The sequence below is a fragment of the Colobus angolensis genome, unplaced genomic scaffold (genome assembly GCF_000951035.1).
Source record: "Colobus angolensis palliatus isolate OR3802 unplaced genomic scaffold, Cang.pa_1.0 Scaffold335, whole genome shotgun sequence".
In the NCBI taxonomy this organism is placed as follows: domain Eukaryota; kingdom Metazoa; phylum Chordata; class Mammalia; order Primates; family Cercopithecidae; genus Colobus; species Colobus angolensis.
Genome location: NW_012116655.1, coordinates 581,833 through 608,154, shown reverse-complemented (window position 1 = coordinate 608,154; position 26,322 = coordinate 581,833). Strand labels below are relative to the sequence as shown.

The window sequence follows — 26,322 nt, the reverse complement described above, 5'->3', positions numbered from 1 at the left end:
AAACACAGCACAAACCACAAGCCTGCTTGGCCTGAGAGCCACGCGTGGCGGGAGCTGCCGGGGAGGTGGCTGACTCACCACCACCTCAGGCTTCTGTGCAATAGGGCCTGAGAGCCTTCTGCAAGAGGGAGCTGGTGTGGAGCTGGACTCAAGGAGTCACAGAACAGGTGTTGAGTGCATCTTCATTAGCTGGAGAGAAGCAGCAGGAGCTGTCTTCACTCCCCACGAGGCAGCTGCTCAGCACCCTGGGGTAAGAGTTGCTGTTGGAGCCCAGCCTCCTGTTGTAACCATGGACAAGCCAGACCTGGAGGGAAGATGCCCCGATGGAGCAGGGCCCCCAGCACTCCCACTGATGTCACAGACGGCAGGACCGCAGCCACCTGGCCTTGCTCCTCCCTAGGGCTCCAGTGGGCCTGCTCAGGGTCACCCCAGCCCTCAGGGTCTTACCTAGGAAGGTTCCAGCGAACCCCAGTGCAAAGAAGCTGGAGAGCACGAGCACAACACCCAGTCCCAGGAGCGCAAGGCCCAACCCGTAGGCTGCGGGGGTGTCCAGGCTATCCATCTTGGGCTGGCTCACCATGGCCTGCGTGAAGCTGCGGGCAGGGGATGGAGAGGGAGGAAGTCATGGCCCAGAAGGAGGCCGACCTCACCTTCTCACCCTCTCCCCAGGGAACCTCAGAGAGCAGCCAGCCCAGGGCTGCCAGGCCAGGCAGGCAGCAGGTGGGGTCCGGTCCACCCAGGAGAGGGCGTGACAGCAACAGGGAGGGGCCCAGGCCTGCCAGATATTTAAATTTTTTCAAGAGAAGCCAGAAGTCCTGACTCATATGTGAACTGTCCTAATTTTCAGAAACAGACAATTCATGAAAACCACTGCAGACCCTGCATGTGAGCAGGCTGGATTCAGCCCAAAGGCCACCAGCTTGCAAACTCTCATCCTGTCCAATGAGCAACGCATACTATGGAGAAAAGTGAGGCTCAGAAAAGATGCAGGTGCCAGGTTGCAGGGCAGGCCCAGGTGTCCCATTCTCCAATAAGACTCAGTGCCCTGAGGCCTGGGGCGTGCTCTGTGCTGGGGATTCCACTTCCACAGTCCCTGCAGGTCTGGCCACATCCTGGGTGGCTTGACTTGCATTTAAAGGCACTTTGGGGGCCCTTTATGTCCTCCTCTACACCTGAATTCCCCCACCAGGCTCCCTTTGGGGCCAAACCACTGAAGGCCTTGTTAAAAGGTAGTGGGGGCTGGGCGTGGTGGCTCATGCCTGTAATCCCAGCACTTTGGGAGGCCGAGACCTGTGGATCACCTGAGGTCAGGAGTTCGAGACCAGCCTGGCCAATATGGTGAAACCCTGTCTCTACCAAAAATACAAAAATTAGCTGGGCGTGGTGGATTAGCTGGGCGTGGTGGTGGGCACCTGGAATCCCAGCTACTCGGGAGGCTAGGGCACAAGAATCGCTTGAATGTGGGAGGCAGTTTGCATACCACTGCACTCCAGCCTGGGCAATAGAGCGAGATTCAGTCTCAAAAGAAAAAAGAAAAAAACAAAAAGGAAGTAGCATGACCAAAAGGGGGTGACTGTGATAGCAGTGGGTCTAGAGGCTCAGGTTCTCCAGCTGGCTCCAGAGGACTGAGGGCCTGGTGCAGGGAGGACACAGGGGCTAGGTATGTGCTGACACACCCTGGCCTCACCACAGGGGAGCGGGCGCTGGTGGGAAGGGGGCCCTGGGTGCTAGATGAGAGGCACACTCACAGGAAAGGCTGTGTGTGGGAGCACAGATATGTGTGACCAAACGTGCACTTCCCATGCTCGCAATAATCACAACACAGAAGAGACATGGAGATCTGCTGCCTCACGCAGGGCGGCGCCTTTTACACTCAGTCTGGATGGCATCTCCCAGCAGGGCCAGCTCACCATCCACCCACCCACCCATCCTTCCTCCATCAATCTATCCTCTGTGCACCCACATATCCATCCATCTGTCCATCTATCCATCCCTCCATCCATCAATGTATCCTCTGTCTGCCCACACAACCATCCATCCATCCACCATGAAGTATCTTTGCCAGGCTCTTTCAAGCAGATTGAAGCCTCCATCTTCATCCACCCATTCCATTCATTGGTGAATTCAGATTGCTGTGACCCTCCTTATGCTGAGCTAAGGACACACAGGCATGTCTTTATGCCTCCCTGGAACTCCTTCCTCCAGCTGGACTGGGAGCTCTTGGGGAACAGAAGCTGCTCCTCCTTCCCTGCATGTCCCCCCGGCACTTGGCCCGGGCCACAGAACGGACATTTAGTGCATATTCATCGACTGGAGAGAAGCAGCAGCTGCTCCTTCCTCCTCTTCCCATCCCCCAGAGCAGAGAAGGAGCCAGGGCAAAAGGGAAAAGGGCCTGTGGACAAAGCCACCAGGACCCGGTCGGTGTCAGAGGTGGGCACACCGACCTGTCAAACAGCGGCATTTGGGTGTCAGGGCAAACCCACTGCCGGTCATGCTGCCCACGCCCTCAGCTCTCCACCCACCAGCGCCCTGCCCTGATCCTGCTGCTGCCTGGGCTCAGGGTCACCCCGCAGCTCCAGGCCAAGCCTCTGGGATTGGCTCAGGGTCACGGGCTGCCATGGAGTAAGGTGGCCACACGCACACCCAGTGTGGTGCCACGATCCAGGCACAACTTCTCCCCTGCCTGGCACCCTCCACTCTCCTGCCTGCAGATGGTGGAGTGGGAGGGAAAGGAAGGGTGCCGGCCCCGCTCAGGAGCATGGCTCCCCTGCAAGCATCTGCCTCCTTGGCTGCCACTGCAGTGGGGACTAGAAAACAAACGGGGGTGGGGAGGGGTGAACAGGGGAGAGCATTCCAGAAAGCGGAAACAGCAGGGAGCTGTGCCTTAGAGTCTGGGGCAGGGCATGGAGCAGGGAAGGCTTGACGGAGCCCGCCAGGTGCAGGCCTCGGCCCAGCAGGGTTTGGAATGCACTCTGCCTGCTGTGGAAAATGCAGAAGCAGGGAGACCCATCCCGTGCTGCAATAGGGGGAGGGCGAGGAGGCCAGGCCTGAGGACGCGGGAAGGTCACTCTGGAGGGAGACCCTGTCGCTCTTACCCCTTCCTGCGGAGACCCGAGCCAGGGCCTGGGTCCACACCCCATGCTCAGGGTTCCTCTGCCAGAATTCATCTGCATCACACAAGCAGGCAGCAGATGAAAGGGAACTTCCTCCCTCTGGTGCGGCCCAGCCCAAAGCCCAGCGTGTTCAGGGCCCAGCTTCCCTGGGGGCGTGGCTCAGTAGGAAAATCAGGTCTGGAAGCAGATTCCTGATGAAGGGCAGATCTGGGGCCAGGGAGCGTGTGGGAGAGGCCCCAGATCTGCCCCAGACCTGACCCCCAGTCCTCCAGCTGCTCCCCCGCCTATGGCCCCAGTCCTGGGGCCTTTCCTTTCCTTTCCTTTCTCTGAGATGACAGCCTGGGCTGGCTCCCGGCACAGTGCTCTGCGGGTCGTTTGCTCAGAGTCAGCAGAGGAACCGGGCTGAGCTCCTCCCTGGCGTTCTCACCAAGCGGCCCCTTACCTAGTCAAATACACTCTGATTCTAGAATCCAGGTTTACTGGAGTCTCATGGCCCCGATTAGGCAATCGACAGTGTTCTAGCTCCTCCATTAAGCCAGGAAAGCACAGTCCGTCCATTCCACAGGGAAAATTAGTGGATGGATGAGTAGCTCTGTGACCACAAGCTCCCTAACAGAATGAGGTAATTGGACGCAATTTCCCTTGGAAGTATTCCGCACTGGGGGTGGGGAACGGAGAGTCATTCATTTGCCTTGGGTTCTATTTTTAAGACCTGGATTGAACCTTCAGTCATTAATATGATTTGAGGCTGTCTGCACTCTGCTCCCATAAAATCCCGGAAACCCTGGGGTGGAGGTGGGGAGGTGGCATCGCTGCCCTCAGCATCCCCACCCTGCCCCCAGCTGGGAGTCCTGGGCTACACACCAGGCCACAGGCACATGGCCCCACCCGGGACAGGCCTGTCCTGTTTCTGTCTGCAGCCGACCAGAAACACTTCCCTGACTTTGATCATCCTGGGGTGTCTCTGCAACGTCGTCCACATCCACGTGTGGCCTGAGTGCCGTGTATTCCACATCCTTCACCCAGGCTTGGAGTGACTCGCTCTTTCCACTCCGTCTCAGCTACACGACGCTAGTCATGAAATGAGTCGTCTGATGGGCTCATTTCTTTTCCAAGACATATTAAAATAAGCATGTAACTACTCAAACAAAAAAATGTTCAGCTATGCAACCCCCAAAACCATCAAGGGGCTTGAATTCCGGGCTTTGACGTTGCACTAATTCTGAGCATTTGAATAACACGTCACCTTTCCAAAGTGTTTCCAAAACCCATCAATAGCTGAGAGAGTCTGTCTTGTTTTACCAACATGGAAACAGATGGTAGAAAGCAGGAGGGGCAGGACGGCTCTCCTGCCTCCTCACGACCTGTAAACAGTGGGACAGGCTCAAGCCTCAAGGGCAGGCCAAGGACAACAGGCAGCAGTATCCCAGCACCCCTAGCACCTGGGAATCCTGGGCTGACACCCATTCTCCTTCCAGACTTCCTGGTGGTGAGTGCTTTCGGGATGGGGAGGGTGCCTCTTCCCTCCTTCCCAGCTGCAGCCCCTCAGGTACTGGCCTGGCCTGGTCTACCAGGGCCTGGACCCCACTCTGGCTGAACTGCAGCCGCTTTCCCTCCTTCCTTCCCAGCAGCTGGGGCCCCTTGTGCCCAGGTTCCCTGCCCTAAGTGCCCCTCCCACCCCTTACTCTCCAGCTGCCTGCATGGATCCTGCCCAATCGCTACTCCAGGCCCCTGCCCTGAGGGAATCACTCTGGTGAAGGGATTTCACAAATAGAATTCAGGTCCTGATCAGTTGGCCTTGAGTTAACCAAAAGGGAGGTGACCCTGGGTAGGCCTTTCCAAAAGGGTCTAGAAGCCAAAGAGACCCAAAGCCAAAGCCGCAGAGTGGCCTGCTGTGCTGCGGGGAGGCCACCAGGAGCTGGGCCTCAAGGACCCGCATCCTGCCAGCAACCTGAAAGCGTGGAGGACCCCGCCTCGGGTGAGCTCACACCCAGCAGGCACCTCGATTCCAGCCTGGGGAATCCCCGAGCAAAGACCCCGCCCCCATCCAGCCTCCTGGCCACAGAAACTGTCACATAGTATGTTTGTGTGGTTTAAGCCGCTAAGTTTGTGGGAATTTGTTACACAGCAGAAGGAAACTAATACACTTGGCTTCCCAGTGCACAGACTCTTTAAACATTCTGGCCTGTTCTGCCCAGACGGCAGGAGTCGCTCTTTTCTGCTGTGGAACGCTGCACACGCCCAGCCCTCCATCACTCCATCGGAAGCAAACTGTCCCATCGGCTCCATGCCCTCCCTCCTTCATGCACCCACTAGACCCCTGGCCTGTCCTGACCACATCCTGGAGCAGGTCTAGCCAGGCACTGGGATGCATGCAGCAGTGACCAGGACATGTGGTCACTGGGACAGAGGGCCACGTGTGCCAGCCTCCTCCAGGGCTATAGTCCCCAAGGGCCTGGCCTAGAATCATCAGGGAGTTTTTGAGAACAGACTTCCCTGGGGGAGAGGGGCTCTGGGGTGACTCTGGTGTCCCACAGGGTTGCACCTGCCCCGTGGCCTCTAGTATACAGAATGCTGAGGTATGTCCCCACCTGCCCTGCCCCTGCTACCCAGCCTGTGAGTGGGGGCCGCCCTCTCCCGGGACTCACGGGCCCCACCCAGCCATCTGAAGAGCCAGCGCACTCCTCCAGGCCTTGGTCACGACGCTTCTTCAGCCAGGGCTCTGCCGGCACCCCACCCACCCAGACCGCCTTCCAGAGATCACCCTGCCCCTCCAGTTGCCTCCTTGCCCAGCCTGGGAGCACCTCCAGGTCGAGGAAGATTCCTGATTGATAGCCACACTCTGAGGCCAGGATGCAGCTTCTCAGCCCGGCTGTGCCCGCCACACCAGAGCACACAGGAGCTTCTCCCCTCAGAAGACCCAGAGGGAGCCCTGGAAGACTCCAGACAATTCCGATGCACACTGGAATACAGTTCCGTCCTGTGACCGGTGAACACCACCAGGAGCTCGCTGATGCTCTAACAAGCTCGGCTGTCTCCTCCCACAGCCAGGAGGGAGGAAGGGCCGCAGCCCAGTCCTGTGAAGCCCAGTCGGGCCCTGCCTGGCCATCCACGCCTCGCCTGCCCCTGTGGGCTTTCTTGAGACCAGCCCTGTGGCTCATCAGAGGGTAGCGCTCCAGCCAAGGCTGGCCAAGTTCAGTTGTGCAGCGGGCAGCTCAGGCAAGGAACTTCAACAAGTGCCCTGGAGTCCATCAGCCTTCCTCCCCATCCACAGTCCACAGCCAGAGCAAACAGGTCTATGCTAATGGCCCCCTCGGGACTGGATGGAGCACATCTGCTTCCAGATCGCAGTGGCTCATCCTGCCCCAGGCCTCCCCTGACCACCTCTGGATGCACCGCTGGTGCGGACCTGCTAACACAGTGGCCTGCTCTCCCCTGGGACCTGCTGGCAGGTCAGCTGCTGGCGGCCTCTCGGACATCCCGGCCATGATCCAGGCTTGGCTCAAGCACATGCCTGTGTTCTCCGCCCACCACCCGACTTCTGCTGGGTACAGAGGCTTTTGAGCACAGCCTGGACCCCACGAAGTTTGCCATCTCCCATGGAGAAAGATGCCACACCCCAAAGGTCCAGAACAGGCACACCCATGAGGACAGAAAGCAGATGAGTGCTGTCAGGAGCTGGGGGGCGGGAGGTGACTGCTCCAGGTGTATAGGATGAAGAAAAAGCTCCAAAACTAGTCAGGAGGAAGGACTGCACGACATCGGGAAGCTGCTAAATGTCACTGAACTGTAAAGCTTAAAATGGTTCAAGCGGCTAATTTTATGTTATGTCTATTCTGCACAAAAAAGAATACCCACCTCTAGGCAGCCACTGAAGCGATGCGTGCACGGGAAAGGGTGTGGGGGTGTGGGGGGTGCAGGAGCTGGTCCTGAGGGTCCTGTCAGAGCCTGGCCCCAGAGCCCGGTCCAGGAGCCCCAGCACCTACCACCTGTGTGCCTCACTGGCAGGTGTGGGCAGGAAGGATGGGTCAGCAGTGCGTGCAGCAGGGGCACGGCAGGACAGGGTGTAGACAGGGGCCTGGAGGGGAAGGACAGTGGGGGAGAGAGTAAGGACCACGGCATGCCTCTGCCTTTCAACCCAAAAGGTGAGAGTAGAAAAGCAGTCCTGCAGCAGCCCAGGACATCCTTTCTCTCCTCCCCCAAATCCAGGAGTGGCTAGTCCAACCGAAAGTCATGGCCCTGTTGGCCAGGCAGACGCCAGGTGAGGCCAACACTGATATGAGAGGTCTGGAGAGGAGGGAAAGCTGGGAGCCACCATCTGTAAGAAGCTGACTTCCTCCAGCTACCCCAGGAGGACTCCCAGGGCCTGGGATCCAAGAACAAACCAGACAGTGCTTTGCTGCTGTCTATACGCCTGGAGCTGGGCTGTGAGTAGGCCTGTCCCCCTGGTCTCCTAGGTACACACAGCACTAGGCTGGGGCCTGGAGGCGGAAGGATGACCCCTGCCAGGGCCCTGTACTCTCTGCCTTGAAAAGTGGTGGATGATGGGGGCGGACCTCCAGGGTCAGGTAGATCACAGGCTGTGCTGCTGGACCAGCAGGGAGGTGATGGGGAGCACTCAAGGAAGCCTCTGGGGTTTCTAGCACAAGATGGGATTGGGCAGGAAGTCAGAACTCAGCAGACTCAGAGCAGCTCCCAGGGGCAGGGTCGGCAGGAGGGGCTCGACCCAGGCAGCTGCCCTGTGGCACTGGCTGGTGTTTCTGGGCAGTCACCTGGCCTGGCCTAGCTGCCCCTGGAGCTGTGAGCGCTGTGGGCTCCAGCCCACTCCTCCTGCTTTGTGCCAGCCCTGATGGTGGTCCCAGCATGCTCTGGGGAATAGGGGTGGTGGAACAGCTCAGCGTGCCAGCCCTGGGCTGAGTCTCAACCCTCTGCAGCCCTCTACCTGTCCTCAGCCTTGCCGCTCCTGTGGGGGGCTCCGAGCTCCAAGTGTTCAGTCGGCCAGCACTAGCCCACGCCCTCCTGGCCACTGGGAGTGCAGATGTCTGGGGGCTGGAAGGCACAGACCCCCGCCTGTCCTGCCAATGAAGCCAGGGCCCCACCCCGGGTAAGGAGGGATACTCTGCCGGTGGCCCAAGAGGCAGCAGGGGTGGGAAAGAGGCCCATCTCCTGTACCCTGATGTCCCACTCCCATAACCCAGCCTGGGTGGTGCTGGCGCCTGCCAGGTTCCTCTGGCCCACATGGATGGAATCTTTTCTCCCTAAGTCACTGCTGATCTGTTCTCAGATGCTGGTCAGTGCTCCCTGAGCTGTAAAACCTCAGACAAACCATTGCTTCTTAACAAGCCTCACTTCCTCCATCTGCACGATGGGATCTTCTCTACCCGGAGGCTACAAATGTGAAAATGTTCCCGGGGCCGGATAGCCTAGGCGCTTGTGAGCACGCAGGCTGTGCAGACCCCGAGGCCCTGAGGCGGTGCCATGGGCCAAGCCCCTTGCCCTCTGAGGGGTGAAAAGCCCTCTCTGGGGAAACTTCTTCACATCACTCAACCCAGGGCAGGTGCCAGGGGACCCACCCCTCTGAGGACCAAGACCTGGGATACCCACCCAGGCCTAGAGACAACAGGCAGCCCTGGCCCAAAGCGCCAAGAAGCAAAGCCCAGGAGCCAGGGGTTCAGTGCAGAAGGCTGACCTCAGTAGGACCCTGACCACGCTGCTCACCAACATTCCTGTGGCTAAGCCCACAACAAGGATGGGAAGGCAGCAAGGGTGCCTGGCCACAGACGGGGAAGGCCTGGGCCACCCTCGGTGAGTGTGCAAGGGGCCTGACCACCAGCCAGGCCTGCCCCGGCTCCACACGTGCCTGCATGGAGCATCCGTAGGCCCCTTCCTGTGCGCACCCAGTGCCTTCAGGCCAGGCTGGTCCAAGGAAGATGGGGCCATGGGGAGAGCCAGGCTGCACGCACCCTATACAAAGGGGCAGCTGTGCCTCGGCCCCAGTGAGTGTTCCATGTGGGGTGTGGTCAGGCACACACAGAGCTTCTGGTCTGTCTCGACAAGTCAAAAATGGGGATTCTCTCTGGTGCAGACAGTTTCTCATTTTTTGAAGCACCACGTGGTCCATGTTTAGTCCATGAGCTGCCATGTGCAACGATTCTCAGGGTACGGTGGGAGGTGAGACCGGGGCCCAGAGATGGGGCAGCTGCCCTGCACAGCCTGCATCCCCAGGTCGCCTGCGGCCATCACAGTCCACGCAGGTGGGCCTTGTCTAGCCTGGTGTCTGGGCAGACAAATTCACTTCTAAGTGCAGTGGGCTGTGCCTCATCACCTAGTTCCAGTTCCTCTTCTCTGACCTTTTCATTTGGCAGCAGGAAGGGGCTGTCCCAAGTCCAGAGATGGGCAAAGAAGCTTTCTTTTTTAAAAAAAATTTGAGACGGAGTCTCGCTCTGTTGTCCAGGCTGGAGTGCAATGGCACAATCTCGGCTCACTGAAATCTCCGCCTCCCAGGTTCAAGCAATTCTCCTGCCTCAGCCTCCCAGGTAGCTGGGACTATAGGCGCGTGCCACCATGCCCGGCTAATTTTTGTATTTTTAGTAGAGACCAAGTTTCACCATGTTGGCCAGGGTGGTCTTGAACTCCTGACCTCAGGTGATCCACCCACCTTGGCCTCCCAAAGTGCTAGGATTACAGGTGTGAGCCATCGCGCCCGGCCTCAAAGAAGCTTTCTGACGCTGCTTCAAGCCTAACCTGACGAGACGGTCAGGCCTGACCCCTGAAGGCTCCCAACCTGGCATCTACCTTCTGACTGGGTGCTTCCTGGAGGAGACTCCTAAAACAGCATTGGCTGCATGGCAGAGGCTAGGATGTGACCTTGGGACCACCCAGGCATTGTCCCCTGTCCCCCATTCACATACCCCCATTCCTGAGGTCACTGGGGCTCCACTGCTGGCCAGAGTCTAAACGACTGGGAAGGGTAGGGTGGCTCACTGTGGGAGGTGGCTCTGAGAGCTGACCCCTGCGTGCTCAGACACAAGGCTCCCGCATGGTGAGGGACAAAGTACCACCAGTGGTGGCCCTCCCGCTAGCCCAGGGGTTGTGGCTCCCCAGTGAGAGGGCTGTGCTTACCAGTGTGAGCGCAGGAAGTTCAAGAGCAGGATGGTTACGCTCAGGGAGTAGCAGGCCAGGTAGGGGGATCTGAAGGCCCTGCTCAGCTTGCGGGTCTTGTGTTCCCATCGTGCAACCTAAACCATGGGCAGAGAACAAGAGTGAGATGTTTGCTGGGGAGACTCCAGGGTGGGGGTGGGGGGCACATGCCTCTCTCTGTTTCCCAGTCTCCAGTCTCCAAAGCCTTCATTTTTGAAGAAGAAGAATTACACAGGAGCAACAACCACGTGCACCCAAGCCACCCATTATCTGCCCTAGAGCAAGTTCCACAGGGATTTTCATACTTGCTCTGTTCATCTGGACGGACAAGGTCCTTCTGGAAACAACCCTTCAACCAGACACAGCCATGAGCCCACCAAGAGGCAGAAAGAGAGTCTGGTTGAGAAGATCTGTCCCTGGGCAGACACATGGGGTCTGACCTCAGGCCCTACCTGGGAGCTGCTGAGTGCCTCCCACAGACTCTAAAAGGGCCCCAGCAGAACTGCCAGAGGAGCCCAGGGCTGCAGGAGCACGCGGCCTTCAGAGCACAGGCCCACATTCCCGCTGGGGGCCTCACAAAGCGTCCATCACAGGCGCAAAGCAAAGCAAAGCAAATCCCTCAGCCTCCTCCCTCTGCCCAAGTGCTCTTCCCAAGGCACAGACTTTCAAACAGTGACTTGTAGCCTCAGAATCCTTTTACTTTATTTTTTTCAAACTAATCACATCTGGAATCTCAGCATCTAGCCACCAACAGTGGAGAGAAGGGAGCTCTTCCTGCCTCTCTGCTGTTTCCATAGTCCTGAGCTGGTCATCCCCCGGGGCCTGGCCCAGCATTCTGAGGAAGGAACGGAGGGAGAGAAGGGGAGGGGGCAAGGAGGATGCAAAAAGACAAACATTGCAGCCTGGAGTCAGGTGCTGGGCTCTAGGTACGTGAGCAAGTTGCCTGTGGGCCCAGAACAGGCGCCTGTGTGTGCACAGAAAGAGCCTCAGGGGCCTGCTCCCAGCTACCTATCTCCACCCCAGCCCCAGCCAAGACTGCTGCCTGCTCCACTTCCCCAGTGGACCTGCCTTTCCCAGCAGTTGCAGTGGGAGAGTGATTAGCAATGATTTCGTCAAGGCCACTGACTCCCAGGAGGTGGCTCCCTAGTGAGTCCTCTGGCCAGCCCTGGCTCCTGTCCTCAGAGCCCCTTGGCAGTGGTAGGCCAGGGAGCAGCGGATGGTGGGGGCGGGGGACACGCCAAAGTTTACAGGAAGGAGAGGTGAAGGAGGTTGCTCCCGGGCCTTCCCCTCAACCAGCTGTTGGCACTGCAGCCAATTCTCCCAGAAGGTAAGAAGGCCCTAGTCCAGGTCTCAGCAGGTGGCCGCTGCTGACTCTGTGGGAAGCTCAAAAGGAGGAAGGAATGCGCGCTGCAGGGGTGAGGGGGCTGCAGTGACTCTGCTGGGAATGTGTGGGTCAGCGGTGGGGGCAGAAGAGAAGCAGCCTGCCGAGAGCGCTGCGGGGGCCCAGGACCACAGCCTGCTTTCTTCTGTTTTGTTCCAATTTTGAGATAAAACTCAAAGTGGTTTTTAGTTGTGCAACCATCACCACGGTTCAAGTCCAGAACATTTCATCACCCCAAGTAGAAACCTCGTCCCCATCGGCAGTCCCTCCCCATCCCCCCTCTGCCAGCCCCTGGCAACCACTCATTGCTTTCTGTCTCTATGGATTCGCCTATTCTGGACGTTTCATATAAACTGAATCACGTTTTTTTTGTGTCTGGCTGCTTTGACTTTATGTAATGTTCTCAAGGTTCGTCGGTGCCACAGCGCATAAATGCACTTCATTCCCTCTTACGGTTGAATACAACTCCAGTATACAAAGATTTTGTCCACCAGTTCAGCAGCTGATGGACACTTGGGTTTTGCGTTAGCAGCATTGTTCACAGTGACCAAAGCCAAAGCCAAGCAACATTCAGGCACTTGCTAGGAACAATCGTGCCCAAGTGTTTTGTGGATGTGTGTTTTCATTGCTCTCAGGTATACACCTAGGAGTGGAATTGCTGGGTCACATGGTAAATCTATTTATTGAAGAGCTGCAAAACTGTTTGCCACAGTGGCTGCCCCATTTTCCAGCCCTACCAGCAACGCATGAAGATTCTAGTTTCTCCACATCCTCCCCAACACCAGTTATTTTCCGTTTTTAAAAATTATAGCCTTCGGAGGTGGGGAGGACACTGCGCGTGGTGGCTCACACCTATAATCCCAGCACTTTGGGAGGCTGAGGTGGGAGGACTGCTTGAGACCAGGAGCTCAAGACCAGCCTGGGAGATATAGTGAGACCCTGTTTCTCCAAAAAAAAAAATTTAATTAGCCGGAAGATTGCCTGAGCCTAGAAGGTCGAGGCTGCAGTAAGCCAAGATGGCACACCACTGTACCCCAGCCTGAAGACAGAGCAAGACCCTGTCTCAAAAAAAAAAAAAAGAAAAGAAAAAAAAAAATTTTTGTAGCCAACCGAATGGGTGTGAGGTGGCTTTGGTCTGCATTTCCCTAACGATGAAGAAATACCTTTCCGGCCGGCCGCGGTAGCTCACGCCTGTAATCCCAGCACTTTGGGAAGCCAAGGCAGGTGGGTCACAAGGTCAAGAGATCCAGACCATCCTGGCTAACAAGGTGAAACCCTGTCTCTACTAAAAATACAAAAATTAGCCGGGCATGGTGGCATGCATCTATAGTTCCAGTTATTTGGGAGGCTGAAGCAGAAGAATCGCTTGAACCCAGGAGACGGAGGTTGCAGTGAGCCGAGATGGCGCCACTGCACTCCAGCCTGGCAACAGAGCAAGACTCCATCACAAAAAACAAAAGCAAAAATAACAAAAACCTTTCCTTCAAGGGCTCTCTCTGCCATCCTCGGCCTCCCATACAGCACCCCTCCCTCAACAGAGTCAAGCCACACCTGTCCCTTAGCCTCGGAAAGGGCCAATGCTAAATGAGCTTTCAGAACAATCTAACGACAGCAGAAAAGCATCAAGCAAGACTAGCCCATGTGGAAAAGAAAAAGAGGAAACCACGCCTTGCCTCCCAGCGGGCTGGTATTCGATGGGGCTATTATTCCGAGGCAATCGATAAACCAGCAGCCAGCAGGACTCCCAGAACTTCCTTCCCTGCCTGGCAGCACCACTGTGCCCTCTCTGGGAGCCCAGCTGCTCATTTCATCCAACAATGAGTGGGTGCGGGATGCAGTCACCTCCCAGGGCCATGCATGGGAGCCCTTAGTGGCAGCAGCGTGGCCCGGCTCTCTGCTGTCACTGCTCCTGGTTTTTGTCTGTCTTCTAGGTTTCCAGAATCCTACAGTGGGGATTCATTTGCCCAACCCTGCACGCCCCTGGCTCAAATTCCCTCTCCCCGGGGCTGCCAGGATCCTCCAGGTAAATGTAAGCTTCAGATAAACAACAAACTGGCCGGGCGCAGTGGTTCACGTCTGTAATCCCAGTACTTTGGGAGGCCGAGGCGGGAGGGTCATGAGGTCAGGAGTTTGAGACCAGCCGGGCCAACATGGTGAAACCCCGTCTCTACTAAAAATACAAAAATTAGCTGGGTGCAGTGGCGGGCACCTGTAGTCCCAGCTACTCAGGAGGCTGAGGCAGGAGAACCGCTTGAACCCTGGAGGCAGAAATTGCAGTGAGCCGAGATCGCGCCACTGCACCCCAGCCTGGGCGATAGAGCGAAACTCTGTATCAAACAACAAACAAACAAAAAGCAAACCATGTTTTGGTGCGAGCTGTCCCATGGGACTGCCTTTAATCATAAAACAGTCTGTGCTGTTGACCTGTAACCCTAATGTAACCAGGCCCTGGGTGTGTGTTTGCTCCATTCAGTAGCCCAGCCTCTCCCACACCCTGGCAAGGAGTCCCCAGCTGAGCTCTGGAACACACAGGTCTCCTCCCCAAATGCTGGCTGGCTCCCTTTCTTTTCTTTTTTTGCAAATCTCACCCACAGCCTCTATCCTAGGGCAGAAGAGACAGGCCCAAGGCAAGTGGAGTGGGAGGAAAACGGATGGGGTTGAGACCCAGGGACACCATCCTGGAAAGCCAACAGCACTTCATAGGCAAATCAGTCAGCTGTCCGCTACCTCAACTGAGTTACCTGCAAAGTACGAAAAACAGGATGGACAGTACCCCCCACCCCGATCCGCGAGCCAGCGTGGTGGGAGGGGCAGAGCAGGTGAGGGATGAAAGGCTCTCGGCCCTGGCATGTGGCCCAGGGCATGTGAGAGCGCCTGTCTCTCCCCCTATTCGTGGCTCAGAGCAGAGACTGGGTCTGATTTCCTTCTGGGTCCCACTCAGATGGGAACCACCTCTGCCCATGCACATGCCTGTGGTGCCTGTCTGGCCTGAGGTGGCAGCTCTGGCCTCCGTCTCCAGGCCAGGACCCATGCTTCTTCCCTGCCCTTTCCAGGGCACTATTCTTGGTGTCCTCGGACTCAGAGGTTGTAACTGGCAGACTAGATGTGTCCTAGTCAAACTCATAGCATGTTTAAAATATTTGGATCAACAATTAAACACTCAGCGTTTTTCACATAAAAGCCAGGGCTTCCCAAATCTTGGCAACGAGCACAGCCTCCCAGCCTGCAGGGCCTCCACCAGTCCAGCTATGCAGTGAGGGCCCAAGAAGCAGGACCCCCTTCTGGGACAAGACCCTTTCCTAGAAACTTCCCATCGGCCTCTCAAATTTCCTACGCGTCCTTGAAGTGAGGCCGCAGAAAGCAGAGTTTTTTATTTTTGTTTTTGTTTTCAGATGGAGTTTCGTTGTTGTTGCCCAGGCTGGAGTGCGATCTCGGCTCACCACAACCTCCACCTACCAGGTTCAAGCGATTCTCCTGCCTCAGCCTCCCAAGTAGCTGGGATTACAGGCATGCGCCACCATGCCCGGCTAATTTTGTATTTTTAGTAGAGATGGGTTTTCTCCATGTTGGTCAGGCTGGTCTCAAACTCCCGACCTCAGGCGATCCGCCTGCCTTGGCCTCTCAAAGTGCTGGGATGACAGGCGTGAGCCACCGTGCCCAGCGAGGGTAGAGTTTTTTCTGTTTTTGTTTTTGTTTCTGAGACGGAGTCTCGCTCTGTCACCCAGGCTGGAATGCAGAGGCACAAACTCGGCTCACTGCAAGCTTTGCCTCCTAGGTTCACGCCAGTCTCCTGTCTCAGCCTCCTGAGTAATTGGGACTACAGGCGCCCGCCACCACGCCTGGCTAATTTTTTTTTTGTATTTTTGGTAGAGGCGGGGTTTCACCATGTTAGCCAGGATGGTCTCGATCTCCTGACTTTGTGATCCGCCTGCCTCTGCCTCCCAAAGTGCTGGGATTATAGGCGTGAGCCACGGCGCCTGGCCTGTAGAGTTTTTTAAACCCCCTTTGAAGTGAGACATGGCTCCTTCACACTCATTGAAGGACTGATGGGCGAGTGTCCACCCCAGTGCCCAGCAGGGCAGCTGATGGTTCCCAGTGCCAGGTTCTAGGCTCAAACACCGGCTCCTCTACTTGCAGTTTTGGCAGGTTATTTCCCCTCTCTCTGCCTGTTTCCTGATCTGTAAAATGGAGCTAATAATACTCTCTACTGCGTCACAGAGTTGCTGTGCGGATTAAGCGAATTCCTGCCCATGAAATGCCTGGAGCGATGTCTATACCACGGCGTGAGGGCGCACGGCCGTGCTGCTGTTTGTTTTGTTTTGGAGTGTGCAAAAGGGTGAGAGTCAAAAGGCATAAGACCGAGCTATTGGCCTGATGGGCCCCAGCAAAGCTCATGGAGAAAGTCTGTTGTGAAGCAGTGTCCCTAGGGAGAGGACAGGCAGACAGAACTGTGCCACACTGGGCTCGCCAGCTGCCAGGCCTCTCCCTCTGCGGCCAGCCCTTGACTGACTCTCAGAAGCTCCTTCTCTCCCACCTCGTCCTTTCCTGGCTAAATCCGCCTAACACCCAGCTGCAGTGGCAGGTCCCATCTGGATTCCACAGCCAGGACCCCCACCAGCTGGCCCAGGGCTCCCAGCCTGGGCACCTGGGGATCTAGAATGCCCCAAGCAAAGGGCTAGTGCTTCGCATTGGTAATGGATGCTGGGGACAAGCTGGTGCTTCCAAGAGCTTTTCCAAGGGCCCACAGAACCACTGAAGGAGCCCGTCCCTTTCATTCAGAGGACGTGGGCCATGCGCCAGCAAAGAGGGGCTCATGTGCTCCAAGCTTCCTTTTGCCTTCCTGCTTTTGCCTCCTGAACCGCCCCCACCTAGCTCCTACAGCTGGACCCACCCCTCCGCCTGCCTGACTGGCCCCTTTTCCGCCCCGGGAGCCGCAGCCAGTGCCTTCTCACTCCTGAACTCCTGCCTCACAGCCCCGGTGAGATGTGGCCGTGGCCTAACAGTTCACACTGCGTCCACCTCTGCCTGCAGTATGCTGAATCCCGCGTGGGGCTGCCACCCGAGGAGGCACTCAACAAGCACGGGTCTGTGTGGAATGATGGATACGTCAGCGCTCTGTGGCCTTCTCTCCTCTCCTCTTTCCCTGGCCCTGCAGGGAGCCAGAAAGGAGGGGGCCACTAGCTGGGTCAAATGAAGAGAGGAGGGGCCCTAAGGTCCCCGCCGGGTACCTGTAGGTGACATACAAAGGTCTGAGTGAGAGGTCCCCGGGGCAGCAGGGAGCCTGCCCATGATTCCTGTCTCTCCCTCATCCCACCCTGGCCCCCTAGAACCACAGGCTCCTATGAGAGGTCAGGGACATCAGAGGCGGCGGAGCCCAGCCCTCCATTGGCCTTCTGAACAGAAACTCAGAGCTCCACTGGCATCAGGAGGCAGGATTCAGGATCCCCCAGTCCCACTGGAGTTGACAAGGATGGCTGAGGCTACCAAGCCCACCGGGCATCCCACAGGCCGGCCCCGATGGCCCAGGCCCAGCAGCAAGAGGACAGCCCATCGAGGAGTTTCCTCCCCAGCCCCTGATCAAGGTCACTGTGATACCGTCACATAAGCCTCATGTGCACGCCAAGTGCTGTCCACACTGCGCGTCCCAGCGGGGCCTAGACCCCTCTCCCTTCTCACCAGGGCTCATGGTGGATGGGGTGTGTGTGGGGGAGCTCAGCAGAGCCCAGAACAGGACCCAGTCATTGCCAGCTAGGCACGCCCTGGGCCAGTGAGCAAGTGTGTGTATGAACAGGCAGCTCTCCCAGGTTGCACTGTGTCAGCCCTCTCTGCTCTGCACATGCTAGGCCCAGCCAGCCCCATGACCTGGATCACACCTGCCCTTCCCAACACCCAGCTCCACCTGCTCTGCCAGGTGTGCACAGCCCTGGCTCCTTTCAGATCTGCCCCAATCTGGCCAGTGCTGCTGAACCTGGGCCAGGGCCTCTCCAGGACACAGGACACAGGACACAGGAGTGGCAGCTCAGGGCAGCATCCAAAGCGTCCCACAGCACATTGCTCAACTGCGCTTCCACGTGACACCGCCTGCCCAAGGTCTCCAACAGTCATTGTCTGTTGGACAATGTTGGCGAGCCCAACGGGTCAACAGACCTGCCCGCTCCACCAGCTAGTCCAGTGAATCAATCACTTTCCAAGGTACACCCAAGCTCTCACCCTGCGGTGGGTGCACTTTTCACTGCAGTGCCAGAGAGCAGGTCCCAGCACCAGCTGCCCACTTCCAGACAACCCGCACCTGAGGTCCCAGCAAAGCGGCATGATCCAGCTTCACACCTGAGGGGCCATGGCACAGTGGGGGATGCTCGCCTCCCCCAGCCTCAGTGCTCACGCTCAACCTCTTCACTCCGCTTTGCTCCCTGACTCCTCCATTAGGACGGTCCGCATAGCGCAGGAAAAAGAGCAATAGGAACATGGGCTCTGAGTTTAAATTCTAGCTCCAGCACTACCTATAGCATCCTATAAAGATGGAACCCACCCCAGTGTCCACTGGCAGGGGGAGGGGCTGCATGAACTGCGCTACAGCCCCACGCTGGAGAAGGGCTCCTTGGAGAAAGGAAAGAAGAAGATTTCTATCTATTGCTATGGTGTGAGCTCCAGGATATATTTATTAAGTAAAAAAGCAGGTGCAGAAGAAGGTGCACCCAACCTGTTGTATAAGAAAATGAAGAGGGGCTGGGGGGAGATACACACACAGCACTTGCTTACATTTTCAAAAAGAAACGGGAAGGACAAACCCAAAACTGATCAAAATGATCACCTACAGGTGAGGGAGGAGACATGCCAGACATTTACAAATGTCCTTTGTTGACTATGGAACCATGTAAATGTTTTGCATAATTAAGAGTAAGAACAGGGTGGGTGTGGTGGCTCACGCCTGTAATCCCAGCACTTTGGGAAGCCAAGGCGGGCAGATCACCTGAGGTCAGGAGTTCAAGACCAGCTTGACCAACATGGTGAAACCCCGTCTCTACAAACATACAAAAATTAGCCGGACATGATGGCAGGTGCCTGTAATCCCAGCTACTTAGGAAGCTGAGGTGGGAGAATCCCTTGAACCTGGGAGGCAGAGGTTGCAGTGAGCTGAGATGGCACCATTGCACTCCAGCCTGGGTGGCAGAGAGACTCCGTCTCCAAAAAAAGTAAAAAGAGTAAGAACAAAGGAACTACTAGAAATCCAAAAACTCAATCAATGAACCTGGTAAAAACACAGATAAGAAGTTTCAAGTGATTTTGAAACATAGTATTTTGAGTAATCCTCCCTCCTGCTGCACAACCTGAGGACAAAAGAACCCAGAAAGATTCTAGATTGCATCGAGTAAATCTATTGTTGGTTATAAAATATTTAAGAATACAGATATTATTATTTTGACTATTATACACATTATGTTACTGTATTTAGGATCCAAGCTTCCTACAAGAGAAAAGTGGTACAAAAATGAAATTAAAAGGTTGAACAAAAACTTCTGAAATGGAAATATTGGTATGAACTCATGATTTATTTCTATTTCTAACAAATTCATTTTTCCATTACAAAAAATTAGCCAGGCGTGGTGGCAGGCGCCTGTAGTCCCAGCTACTCAGGAGGTTGAGGCAGGAGAATGGCGTGAACCCAGGAGGCGGAGCTTGCAGTGAGCCAAGATAGCTCCACTGTACTCCAGCCTGGGTGACAGACTGAGACTCCATCTCAAAAAAAAAAAAACAAAATTCATTTTTCCTAGAGAGGCCTGGAACAGTGAGCACCCTAGCATTCAAACTGTGGTCTCCAAATATCATTTTTCACTAAAAATAACCAGCGCTCCTCGTTTAAAGGCCGATTCTAGTCTACTCTGGGAACAGAAGATGTTGAACCTGAGACTGAAAGCTATGAAAGACGAGGTGGAAACGCCAGAAGAACAGTAAGAAACACTTGAAGCTCCCCAGCTGGCTAAAGGTGGACATGCCGAGGTTGCTAGGACACTAACGCATTATTCTGAAATTGTTTTTTAAATCTTTTTTATAAGACAGGATCTCAGTCCGTCTCATTAGGATTGTCTTTATTCACAGACAACAATAATTGTCTATGTCAAAAATCAGATGGAAACCACAAATAGATGGATATGAAAATACAAAAAACTTAGAATACTTTGAAATAAAAGGACAAAGTGGAACTAACACAACCAGATTTTGAGATGTCTGACAAAGTGCTAACACAGTTCAGTGGAGCAAGGCCATTTCCACAGATGCCACTGGAACAATTGGCTATCATATGCCAAAAAAAAAAGTGAACTTCAATCCATAACTCAGAAAAAATACAAAAATGAATTCAAGATGGACTATAAATAGAAATATAAACCTAAATCTATATATAAATAATCTAAATATATAAAGCCTTCTAAAACGTTTAGAAGAAAATAGACTAGAGAGAATCTTTATGATCTTGGATTACATGATGATTTCTTAGGCAAAATATGAAAAGCATGATTCATAAAAGAAAACGTGGTAACTTGAAATTCATCAAACTTTTAAAACTTCTTCTCTTCAAAAGACATTCTTGATAGAATGAAAGGATCAGCCACAGACTGGCAGAAAATATCGGCAAAGCATGTACTTCTTGAGGGACTTATATCAAAAATATATACAGAACTCTTAAAACTTGATAATAAGGAAACAAAAAATTCAATTTTTTTCAATGGGCAGAAAAATCCAGAGCTAACGTTATACTTAACGCTGAAAGACTGGATGCCTTCCCCCTAAACTCAGCAACAAGACAGTGAAAGGACATTCACTCTTACCACTGCAATTCAACGTTGTACTAGAGTTTTTAGCCAGGGCAATTGGGCAAGAAAATGAAATAAAGGCATTCAGACGGAAAAGAAATATGTAAAACAACTCTATCCACAGGTGACATAATCTCATACCTGAAAAATCCTCAGGAATCCACTAAAAAAAAATTCAAGCTAATAAATGAGTTTAGCAAGGCTACAAGATATGATTGTATTCCTATATACTTGCAATAAAAATTCTGAAAGTAGGAATCAAGAAAACAATTCCATTTACTACAGTGTTTAGAGGAGTAAAATACTTAAGAATAAATATAACAAAAGTACAAAACTTACTCTCTGAAAATGAAACATTGTTCAAAGAAACAAAAGATCTAAATAAATGGACAGACATCCCATGTTCATGGATTACAGACTGGTTAAGATAGCAATACTCTCCAAACTGATGTAGAGATTCAATGCAATCACAATCAGAATCTCAGCTGGCTTCTTTGTAAAACTGACAAGCTGATTCTAACATCCATATAGATATTCAAGGGTCACGAAATATCCAAAACAATCTTTAAAAAAAAAAAAACACGCCAGGCTCCATGGCTCATTCCCATAATCCCAGCACTTTGGGAGGCCAAGGCAGGCAGATCACCTGAGATCAGGAGTTCAAAACTAGCCTGGTCAACATGGCGAAACCCATCTCTACTGAAAAGACAAAACTTACCCGAGTGTGGTGGCAGGCACCTGTAATCCCAGCTACTCATAAGGCTGAGGCAGGAGAATTGCTTGAACTTGAGAGGCGGAGGTTGCAGTGAGCCGAGATCACGCCACTACACCCCAGCCCGGGCAGCAGAGCCAGGCTCCGTCTCAAAAAAAAAAAAAAACAAAGTTGGAGGACTCAAATTTCCTGATTTCAAACTTACCACAATGCAACAGTAATCAAGACAGTGTGGCACTGACATAGGGATAGACATAGACCAATAGAATAGCATAGAGAGCTCAGAAATAAACTTCCACAGACATGGCAAGTGATTTCCAACAAGGCTGCCAAAACAAATGTATGTGGAAAGAATAGTCTTTTCAGCAAATAGCACCAGGACAACAGGATATTCACATGCAAAAGAATGAAGGTGGACTCTCAGCCTCACATCATATACAAAAACTAAGTCAAAATGGATCGAAGACCTAAATGTAAGAGCTAAAACTATAAAACTCTTAGAAGAAAACATAGATGTAACTCTTCATGATCTTGGATTTAGCAATGGTTTCTATGACGTGACACCAAAACCACAAGCAACAAAAGAAAAATAAATTGGCTTTATCAAATATTTAGACTTTTCTACTTCAAAAGATTCTATCATGAAAATACAAAGACAACCCACAAAATGGGTGAACATATTTGTAAATTATTTATCTGATAAAGGATTATATCTAGAATATATAAATAATTCTTACAAAATGGCTAAAAGTAAGAAGGGTTAGAGAGAAGCAGAACAACCGGAATGCTCACTCCTTGCTGGTCAGGATGGAGAACGGCACAATCACTTCCAAAGGCAGTTTGGCAGTGTCTCTCTTTTTTTTGTGATAGAGTCTTGCTCTGTTGCCCAAGCTGGAGTGCAGTGGCGTGATCTCGGCTCACAGCCTCCCAGGTTCTAGCAATTTTCCTGCCTCAGCCTCCCAAGTAGCTGGGATTATAGGCGCACGCCATCACACCCAGCTAATTTTTGTATTTTTAGTAGAGATGGGGGTTTCACCATGTTGGCTAGGCTGGTCTTGAACTTCTGACCTCAGGTGATCCACTTGCCTCGGCCTCCCAAGGGATTACAGACATGAGCCACCACGGCCAGTGCAGTTTGGCAGTCTCTTGAAGCATTACTCACACACCTACCACCACATGACCCAGCCATTCCACTACTAGTATTTACTTAAGAAAGATGAAATCAGCTATCCAGGCAGACTTCAACATGGATGTTTACAGTAGCTTTACTTGTAATAATCAAAACCTGGAGACAACCCAAATGTCCATCAACCAGTGAATGAGTAAACAAACCATGGTGAATGGATACAATGGAACACTACTCAGCAATAAAAAGGAACTACCAGTCCCTGCAAGAGCATCCATCACCCACAAAGTAACTATGCTGAGTGAAAGAAGCCAGACAAACATAGTGTATACTGTATGATTCCATTTTCATAAAATTCCTGAAAATGCAAACTAACGTCCAGTGACAGAAAGCAGATCAGCAGCAGCCTGGGTCAGAAGGGGCAAGAGGCACCAGGGGATCTCAAAGATGGGAATGGATTTGTTCACAGTCTTACCCAAGCACATGCCTCCTGGCTGGAGAAACATGTCAAAACTCAAATTGTAGGCGGGGCATAGCGGCTCTGGCCTGTAATCCCAGCACTTGGGACTTTGCCAGGCCAAGGCAGGAGGACTGCTGGAACCCAGGAGTTTGAGACAAGACTTGGCCGGATGGTGAGACCCCCATCTCTACAAAAATAAAAACATTAGCCAGTGCAGTGGCACATGCCTGTAGTCCGAGCTACTCTGGAAGCTGAGGTGGGAGGATCACTTGAGCCCTGGAGTTCGACACTGCAGCATGAATGCACACCAGCCTGGGTAACACAGCAAGACCCCATCTCTAAAAAAAGACAACTCAAATTGTATGCTTCATGTAGGTGCACTTTGTTGTAAGTTGGTTATTCCTCTATGAGGCTATTTTATTTTATTTTATATTTTGAGATGGAGTCTCACTCTGTCATCCAGGCTGGAGCATGTGGTGCAGTCTGAGCTCACTGCAACCTCTGCCTCCTGGGTTCAAGTGATTCTCGTGTCTCAGCCTCCCGGGTAGCTGGGATTACAGGAGTGCGCCACTATGCCCAGCTAATTTTTGTATTTTTAGTAGAGACAGGGTTTCACCATGTTGACCAGGCTGGTCTCAAACTCCTGACCTCAGGTGATTCACTAGTCTTGGCTTCCCAAAGTGCTGGGATTACAGGCTGAACCACCACGCCTGGCCTGTAAGTCTATTTTAAAATGAAATTATTAATTTTACTGAATGTTTAATGTATTATATTATTAAAAGTCCTTACTAGTTGCCGGGTATGGTGGCTCATACCTGTAATTCCAGCACTTTGGGAGGCCGAGGCAGGTGGATCACAAGGTTGGGAGATCGAGACCATCCTGGCCAACATGGTGAAACCCCGTTTCTACTAAAAAATAATTGGCCGGGTATAGTGGCGTGCACCTGTAGTCCCAGCTACTCAGGAGGCTAAGGCAGGAGAATCGCTTGAACCCAGGAGACAAGGTTGCAGTGAGCTGAGATCGTGCCACTGCACTCCAGCCTGGGTGACAGAGCAAGAGTCCATCTCAAGAAAAAAAAAAAAAAGTCCTTACTTGTTAGAGATACATTCTGCATTTCACATATATGTGAGATATTTACTGATGAAATCTGATGTCTGGATTTGCTTTAAAACACTCTAGTGAAAGGAAGCAGACAGGAGTGAAGGGGAAGAGGTGGAGATGGAATAAGAATGACATATTGTGAGAGAATTCTTGAAGCTGGGTATTGGGTACGGTGGTGCAGGGGTCATTAAATGGTTCTTGTTTAATGTATGTTGCATATTTTTGAAAATAAAAAGTTAGAAGGCAAATCCAGGCTTCACTGTTTCCCAGCTGTGTGAGCTCAGGCAGGTCCCCAACTTCCCTAAGGGTGACAGTCCCCATCGGTGAGCAGGGGATGGTCCTGCCCTCCCTTGGGTTCTGTGGGGGACTTGTTCCAGTGTCTGGCGATGGCTCCCTAATTCTGCCACTGTCTCCCCAAGGGACTGCAATCTCCTTAACTGTGGCATGCAGGCCCTGTGCCACTGAACTAACTGTGGCATGCAGGCTCTGATGACACCCATGGCACAGTGACGTCAGCCGACACTGGCATAGGGCTTCCTGTGCGCCAGGCGCTGAGGTGAGTGCAGCCATGTATCCTATTCAATAAGCATGCCAGTCCCATGGGTGACGTCTGATAGTGTGCCTCCCTTACAGGACTTGCCAAGGACACACAGTGAGTAAATGGATTGTCACTCAGGTCTGGCTTCAGTTATTACCTCTGCCACATGCTGTTCCTGAACATTCTGGGGCCTCCCAACTCTGACGGGGGGATCTGTGCCAATCTGAGTTCACAGGACCGTCTCCCCTCTCTCAGACCCCAGCCTCTGTCCTTGGCTTCATCCAACAAGCTCAGGCCAAGTTCAAAGGCCTCCTCTGTCTGCCTCTGGGTCCGAAGCAGAACCAGGCAGCCCCCAACCTTCTTCCTCAACAAGGGAGCCCCAGGGACGCTTGTCACCTCCGTCAAGAACTCAGCAGCCCCGCAAGGAACAGACCAGGACCAGCAAAGGTGACCTCATGGGAGTGTCCACACCCTGGCTGGCTCCTGTGGGTTTGAGCAGAGGGAAATGGCACGGAGCTGTCCCTCCCTCACCCAGTGGGAAAGTCAGTGGTGTTCCTCTCATGAGGGCCTGCCACACCTGCCCGCCCACCAGGTGCAACTCATGCTCCATGCTCCCTGTATCCACTGAAATGGTCCATTGGCCCCGTGGGACCTCGTATGGCCGGGAGCAGGACGGGGCTGGCCTGGCAGTGTCAGCCCCTACTCAGGGTGGCTCTTGTTCATGGTGCTGTCGGGCCTGGCCCAGTCTGAGTGGAAGGCAAAAGGCCCACAGCCCGAAATCCTTCACCAGTGCCAACACCCAGCCCAGGAAGTCAGGGAGCGCGCGGTCTCCCTCGGCAGGTAAGATGGCCTCAGCTGCCCTTACAGGCCGGGGGGCATGGGAGGGACAGGGTGTCTGCCACGTGCTCTGATGACAGGTCCCAGTGGAGATTTCAGGCTGGACGATGACAATACATTTTGCTCCTTTTCCATATCTGTCTGAGGGTCTCCGAGCCCTGCTTACGCAGATGGCTCTGTCCTGAAGGTTGGGCTGGTGTTGCCCTGGAAAGAAGGAGGGAGCCGGCATGCTCAGAGTCCAGCTCAGAGGTGGGAGCCCAGAGCTCCTCAAATCTTGCCTTGCTCCTGTGAGGACGCCACACCTGCTCCTGGGCCTACCCCCTTTACCTTCCCCTTGCCTTGCTGCTAAGAACCCCCCACCGGCCAGAGGGCAGATGCTGTCCCTGCAGGTCCCCAAGCCCCGCCCTCCACGGGTGACTGTGGTTCAGCAACAGCAGAGGCCAGCTCCAGCCCAACACACCTGTGCTCCCCCAAGCCCAGCCCAGCCCAGGACCCCGAGCCAGCCCCATGCCCAGCAGCCTGCAGGAGCCTTCCCCACGCTGGCCCAGGCCTCAGACGGGATCCCCTGTGTGTGCCACTCAGCCGCTGATCAGTCATGCTCTGCCACAGGGCCACCTCTTCCATCCCTGATACTTGTCTTCTGGGAGAAAGCAGGAGGAGATAAGATAGAGTGGGAGGAAGAAAAGGAAAGCCCCAGACCACTCTTTGCTCCTGGAAGTTCTGGCCCCGAGGCTGGGAGAGGCAGACAAGTCTTCCAGCAGTGTGACCTGTGCCTGGATTTTCTGGGGAGGGAGATTTGAGACACGGACAGTGCCTGCTGCAGGGCCCAGCATGGCGTAGAAGGCAGGTGTCTTTCCTTCCTGCCACTCAACTTTCCAGGAGGCTCGGAGAATGTTTGTTGAGTTGGAAGACAGTCACACCGTTGTGACTTGGTGGGACCTCGTCCTCACATCCAACCTGCCACCTCCAGGGAAGATCAAGTCAGAAAGCACCAGGGAGTGGTCAGCTGGCAAACGCCCTCCTCAGGAAGGGACAGCTGCTGCTGGGACCCATGGCACGCCCATCCTTGCTGTCTGAGGTGGTCTCCCTGACGCTGCAATACG

The 26,322-nt window shown here is 53.9% G+C and overlaps 1 protein-coding gene across 4 annotated transcripts in view; it reads right to left on the bottom strand.

Moving 5' to 3' along the window:
• PEMT (phosphatidylethanolamine N-methyltransferase) overlaps window positions 1-26,322 on the bottom strand; it is a 90,537-nt gene that overhangs the window by 6,396 nt on the left and 57,819 nt on the right. For all 4 annotated transcript variants that reach the window (XM_011952145.1, XM_011952146.1, XM_011952147.1 and 1 more), the window contains exons 3-4: window positions 10,236-10,351; window positions 448-593 (exon numbers count right to left, since the gene is read on the bottom strand). In XM_011952145.1, coding sequence (XP_011807535.1) covers window positions 448-593; window positions 10,236-10,351 — 262 coding nt within the window. The remainder of the gene's footprint in view (window positions 1-447; window positions 594-10,235; window positions 10,352-26,322) is intronic.